We start from the raw sequence: 6,592 nt of genomic DNA, 5'->3' as shown, positions 1-6,592 counted from the left end.
CCCGCCGATTCAGATGGACGCTACCATACTCTTTTCGTATAGAACTTCCGCCGCCTGCCTCCAAGAAGAGCAAGAAGACCCAAGAAAGGAAGACCGGTAAGTAGCACACTTCAGGCCCTCTAGTCCCGAGTTCGAGTCCAGGCCGGACCCCCGGCTTGGACTCTTCGGGAAGAAGTGTAACTGCATCTTCTTTTAGTGGACCCAGAAGAGGCGGCTCGCAAGAAGGACTTGAAAGCCAAGATTGCTGCGGCGACGAAGAAGCCGGCTGCGCCCGTAGAAGAGGCGAATGAGGACGGCACGAAGAAGAAGAAGACTAAGGCCGAAAAGAAAGAGGCCAGAAAGATGTACGAGCGGTAAATGCTTTGGTCGTTTCGGTGATATCTTTTCCGGCGACAAGCTTGGGAGCTCAAGTTTAGGAGTACAAGTACAAGTCGGGAGCACACGTTAGATCCAGTTGGCTGTGAGACGGTCTATAACGTGGTTGACCCACGGTGTGTGGGAAATGGGTTCAGTTCTTTCGAAATTCAACTGTGCGTTTCCTTCACATCCACTTGTTGTATTTCCACTTGTTGTATTTCCACTTGTTGTGTTTCCACTTGTTGTATTTCCACTTGTTGTGTTTCCCAATTGGTTCCCACATGCTGAGTTCACCATTGGGATCCCTACTACACCCGGAGTCGTTCCTGTCGGAGGTGGTACTGGGGTCTTTCCGCCTGCAGTCTTCCCCCCACTCGCAGTGCCACCCCCATTCAGGACGACGCCCAAGGCGTCTGTCCGGCCGCTGGCACCAGAACTGGTGGCGGCACGCCTCTGTCGGTCGGCCATTTGCGGTTCCGGCAACATACTGGTCGCAAGGTCTTGTGTCCTGGGGTCATAGGACTCCACCCAGACCACCAAACCGGGCAGCCATTGCGCACCAGAGCGCTGGCAGCAGTAAGCCACGTCGTCTGCGCGCGACAGCCGTACCACACCGATACCGCGCACCCAGTCTAAAAGAAGGGCTCTTCTCAAGGGGGCGGAGCTGCCTACTCGCTTTCGACATCCGACAACCAACCGTGCGCAACTCGTTCAACAACGTACGCCACGCCACTTCGTCTGGCAGCCCGATGAACCGCACCCATTTGCTGTCCACCGGCTCACGACGCTCCAATACCGCAACGGGCTCGTCGAATCCTGCAGCGGGAATCATGCACACACGCGTGCTCAACGCATTTTCAACCCCCCCAACCCTGACCCAGAGCTCAGAACCCTGCCTGACCCAGAGCTCAGAACCCTGCCTGACCCAGAGCTCAGAACCCTGCCTGACCCAGAGCTCAGAACCCTGCCTGACCCAGAGCTCAGAACCCTGCCTGACCCAGAGCTCAGAACCCTGCCTGACCCAGAGCTCAGAACGTCTGGTTAGTTCTAAGCCGTCGAGCACAGAAGCCCTTAGGTGATAAAGCCGTGTTCGAAAGAGTTCTTCTTTCAGTGGTGTCATCTAATCAGGGTAGCAAGCCCGTTCGGAAAAATAATGGAAAGCGCTCCTCCTTTCAAAGCCCGTCCTTCCATGTACCTTTTGGCGACCGTTCTTACTTCTCAACAAACTCTGCTTCCGGATAAGCGCTGCTGCTTTTTGCAGTTTCCTTCCAGCCCGTTGGTTTCATTCCACAGCCCGTTAGTTTCCTTGTCAGCCTCGCTTCGGACCAGCATGATGACGTCGACGCTAGTGAGGATGAAGGCTTCAAGGATGTATACTTGTCGGTCGGGTTGCGCCCTCGGTCGGGTTGCGCCCTCATCGGGGTGGCCGGGGCGCGTCCAGACATGGCCGAGGTGTTAGGGTGCGTCGTCTGCGTCGAGTGAATTGAAGAGAAGGTTGGCAGCCAGTTCCTCGTTCTTGTCGCAAGCTAGATAGGCTTGGACGACGAGGTCGCGCGAGAAGCCGAGTTCGCAGAGACGTCCGACGGCATCCATTTCTGCTTGGCTGAGTTGCACCGTAATGACTCCGGGCGGGTCACGCTCTAGTCCCGGTCCCTCGGCACCCTGAGCGGCCATGGAGGCGAGTGCCTGAGAGAAGACCTGCGGGTTCTGCTCAATGAACTGCAGCATGCCAGGGTTCTGCTCACCCATCGCCCGCAGAATGTGCGGCAAAATACTCGGATCCGCGGCCGCCAACTGACTGAGCTGCGCCATAAGGTTCTGACTCTGCTCCGCCGTCGGCTCCGCCGTCGGCGCCGCCGTCGGCGGCGCCGAAGCTCCGCCACCCATCGGCATTGACCCGAACGCCTCCGTCTGTAACCCACCAGCCGCTGTACCTGGCGCCATGCCAGAACCAGTAGTTGGAGGAGCGGTAGTCGCAGCAGCGGTAGTCCCGGGAACGGCAGGCCCAGACCCGGCATTCCCAGAAGCTGCGGCCAGGGCCGCCAGACGTGCAGGGTCAGCCACGGGAGCAGCAGCGGCAGCCATGTCCCGCGCGACGTTGGCGGGAATGCCGTTCATGAGGTAATCCACCGCGCGGTCGGGATCTCCGAAGGCGGCAACCAGGGCCTGTTGTACCTTCTCGCGTTCGAATCCCATGTCCGTAATCATCGCCACCATTTCCGAGTTTTGGAAAGCCGAACCGAACGGGGCTGAACTGGGGGCAGGGGCGTCGGAAGGGGCAGGGGCGGATGAGGATGCTTCGGGCGCCGGGGCCGCACCGGCTTCGGCAGAAGCGGCGGCGGCAGGAGTGGCCGCAGCTGCCGCCGGAGCGGCGACGACCGGAGCGACGGCGGCCGGCGTGATGCCGACCGGAGCAACACCGGCGGGGGTCACGGGCTTCGGAGCGCTGGCGACCGTGCGTTTCATCACGGCCAACTTATCGCCGTCCTTCAAATTCGGATATGTCGAAAGCGCTTCGGTGGTCTGGGACAGTATCCGTGAGTTGTGTACCAATACGACCTTGGCATTCGCCGGCCAGTTGTAGGCCTTGCTAATCTCATTTCCTTAAGTAACAGCTGTGGGTAGAGGCGTGTTCGACGTGACAAAGTGTGCGAGTCGTGCTCTTACTCAAGTCATCGAACGTCTGCTGCCCATCGATTTCAATTTCTTTAACAACGGACTGAACCGTTTGAACGGCTAGCTTCATGCCGGCGGGAAAATAATTTAGCTGGACCGGGATGGGATTAAAATCGGAGCGGGACGCGTCGGAGTGGATAAATCGCAGCTGCTCAACCGTCCCCATCTGCTCTTCTGGCTTCAATACTAACCGTCAGATACATGTTTTTCGCCATGCTCTCTTCAGAGGTCTCCCGGCATACTCTACAGGCCTTTCAGCAGCAGTTCGTATCGTGCTCCCCACCCCGAGATCATCGGGAGGCCCTGGAACCATGCACGGGATGCTGTGAACGCGGGCCATTTCAGTCAAAAAGTGTTCGATTGCGGTATGCACACACTTTTGAAGAATGGCTCGGAAGCCAAAATGCGATGTAAGGGGCTTGTCTTGTAGAATTCTCAGTTCTGTAGACTAACGCTGGGCCTCGGAAGCAAGGGAAAAGCGGGCTGGCAGTTGAAATGGCTTCGGAGATGCAGCCAAGCAGTTCTCAGGCCACAATTGGAGAATCTCCGAGCGTCGAGATCGAGTCGATGTCGATCGTTAGCACCTTAAAATGTTTAGCTAAGGAAAGCAAATTTGATTTCTTTCAAGAAGCGTTTACGGATTGGGTTAAGAAAGCCGATCCCGTAACCAAAATCTCTATTCCGGAAGTGAAGGGTGTGGTGGAGGTATTGAATTGCCTTTGTGATTTGTATGAATCGAGCGTGGATGACCCGATTAGACAGATAGACACGTGGCAACAAATAAAGCGTCTTTGCGCGTACATGCTTGCGATGATACAGGACTGGACAGGCGAAGAACAGCATTCAGGAGAGAAGTCTATCGGTGCAGGATTGGTTGAAGGCCACGGGAAGGATGGTGGTGATGAGGATCTCGGGTTGTTGGGTGACATAATGGCGTCAAGTTTATGTCGTATTCTCGGGCTTTGCGTTGCCTTATTTTGGTGTACGGATCGACCGCTTTTATCGCATGTTAAGTACACTCATCTGGAGGTGGCCCGAGCTGCGGTAGACATGTGTGTCTGTCTTCAGTCAGTCTGTTCGGCGTCATTGCCAGAGTCCGTAGTGAGTGAGTTATTCGCGCTTTGCTGCGAGCCCGTGGACTTGCTATTACAGCTTTCTGCCGCTGAGATGTTGTCCAACATGCTCCGAGGTCGTTCTTCGGGTCAGCCTTCTTCGAGTGAGTTAGTGTTGAAAGTGTTGGAGAGTCATCGCGAGTGGGCAGAGGTGGGTCATCTGCTAAGGACGTGTGAAGATGTGGACGTGTTATTGCGTGTCCTATGCGCACGATTTTCGGGCAAGTATGCGGTCTATGCTGGGCCGCGTAGTTTGTCGATCATCACGGATGTGAGCACGCGTGTCTGTGTACGAATTACGGAACTTGGTTGGGTGTGTCCTACTCCAGCCGATGTGCTGCAAGGGTCGCTCTGTTTCGGACAATACTCGCTCGCTTTCTGCGCCGAGGCTTATGAGGGCGCATCCGATTTGTCTTTTGAGCAAACAGAGCAGTTACGTCTAGCTCTTGACCAGACCACCTTGGAAATCCCCTACTCAGTCGTTCTTGCCCTCAACTGGGACCGAGGCACCCTTCGCCTCACCCTCATCGATGCCCAGACCCTCCGTACCTGGTGCGGGCTCCTCGCCGTTCCCGAACCACCCCTCCAAGACGAGGCCATCGTCGAACTCGCCCTCGTTGACGCCAACCCCCAACTTATCGACAACCTTACGGCCTACCTTCGCGACCATGTACCCGACCATCTCCCTCCCGACCCACGACCTGATAAGAGACTCGGAAAAAAACGCGAATTGTCTGAACCCGGATTCGGGACCGGGCCTTGTCGCTCTGGAGACGATCGGTCTGAAGACGAAAAAAACCGAGACCAAGCCACAACTATAAAACACCAAAATCAGACACTGGCCGGAGAATGCCTAGTGCAAACGCCGCCAATCGATCAGCGAGCACCCTGCGCCGATCTCGCCCTCTCCACGCTCGAGGAACCGCAAGCTCCGCGCAAGGGCGCGCCCGCAAGTGCGCGACGTCCCTCACTCGAACGCCGCATCAGCTTCGCTGCTGAGCCCGACACGCGCAAATTCGACGGCAGCCTCCCCGTTAACTCTGGCCCTCTCCGCGATCGACCTCCCCGCCCCCCGGACGACCGGGACCGGGGTCGGAGTCGGGAATTGGACCGAGACCAGGATCAAAACCGGACGGTCGGCCAGAACAGGACTCAATCGCCCAACCACCGCGAGAACAACAGACCGGGGGGCAACAGGTCGGGCGCTAACAGATCGCTGCGGGCGCCGTCTCCGAAACGGAACTGCGTGGTGGTCCCGCTCTCTCTTTCTCAAGACCTCGAAGATCTGGATGAACGTACACCGCTGCCGCGGCCACGGAAGCCATCCCTTGGTACGCGAGAACCTCGGACGATTCTCTCCAAACTGCGAACCGCGCCGGCGGCAGAGTCCACCCCGACTCAAGATGCTCCGACCGGGGAGGCCGTCCCGACCAGAAAGGACGTCTCGACGGGGGACGTTGGAGAGAAAAATGTCCGGATGGGGGATGCCCACGAGGTCGGGACGGCACCCAAGGGCGAGGGTCGGGCCAAGCGCGTCACTTCTTCCACGGTCGCGGGTTCGGACTCGGACGAACTGCTGCCCGAGGTCTGGGACCGCATGACGCAGCGCGAGTGCGAGACCGTGATGTCCAAGGACGTGAGTCCCGTGGATGAGGCCCCTTCGTCGGGCTCTGGCTCTGGATCCCGACCGGGCTCATCTTCCGGTTCCGATGTTGGGTCGTTAGGTACTTCACGCGGTCGGAGACCGTTGACGAATTCGGGACAAAGGTCTCCAAGCAGTTCGCTGAGTACTCCCGTGGGCTCTGAAAATAGTCGGGTGGGTTCGGAGAGTGGGTCTGGTGGGGACGAAGGTTCTGAGAGTGGTAGTCTTTGTTGGTCGACTTCGGGTGTGTTGGATGAAGTGTTGGAAGCGTGGACTGTCACGCTACCACAGTTGGTGGTCCGTGCTGGTCGTGGGTTAGAGGCGACTGGACGTGCGGGGTGCGAGCGGTTAGTGCGTCGATGGGAGCGTACCTACCGGAGGTTGTATCGGGAAGCCGTGCGTGACTTGCACCTGCTTGACCGCCGGTTTGAGGAACAACTCGTGCGCGAATGTAGCGCAACTCGGCTTCGGCTTAAACGAGGAAAAGAGAGTGAGAGGCGAACTGCGCAACGGATTGAAGCTCTACTCGCTTCCGCACGATCCGAAAGTGACGCACTATGTCTCGCACTCACCACAGACCTACAGCGACACCATGCACACACCTCACATCAACGAGCTTTCGTACTTCACAATCTCAAAGAACAACTTGCCCAACTTGACCCCAAACGCCGACGAGTTTAATTTCACTCACTCACCCTCCCGATCATCTTAGCGTTAGCCCATAGACACGACTATTGACACGACACACAAACACGGCGACACAAACAACAAGCATAAATAACGCACACCACAGCTTGTTTGGGGG

General features: G+C 57.3%; 2 protein-coding genes across 2 annotated transcripts; one reads left to right on the top strand and one right to left on the bottom strand.

The window, feature by feature from the left end:
• Positions 1–1,812: 1,812 nt before the first annotated feature.
• GNI_039040 (putative UV excision repair protein) lies at positions 1,813–3,103 on the bottom strand (the record flags this gene model as incomplete). The annotated part of the gene is made up of 2 exons (XM_011131076.1): positions 1,813–2,960; positions 3,025–3,103. 2 exons carry the CDS (start codon positions 3,101–3,103, stop codon positions 1,813–1,815), a joined length of 1,227 nt encoding a protein of 408 aa, XP_011129378.1.
• A 425-nt stretch (positions 3,104–3,528) lies between these two features.
• GNI_039030 (hypothetical protein) lies at positions 3,529–6,468 on the top strand (the record flags this gene model as incomplete). Its single annotated transcript, XM_011131075.1, has 1 exon — positions 3,529–6,468. One exon carries the CDS (start codon positions 3,529–3,531, stop codon positions 6,466–6,468), a length of 2,940 nt encoding a protein of 979 aa, XP_011129377.1.
• Positions 6,469–6,592: the final 124 nt, after the last annotated feature.

This window comes from Gregarina niphandrodes, assembly GCF_000223845.1.
Source record: "Gregarina niphandrodes unplaced genomic scaffold scaffold00005, whole genome shotgun sequence".
Taxonomy (NCBI): Eukaryota; Apicomplexa; class Conoidasida; order Eugregarinorida; family Gregarinidae; genus Gregarina; species Gregarina niphandrodes.
The sequence above is the reverse complement of the archived record's forward strand: the minus strand, read 5'-3'. Positions and strand labels throughout refer to the sequence as shown.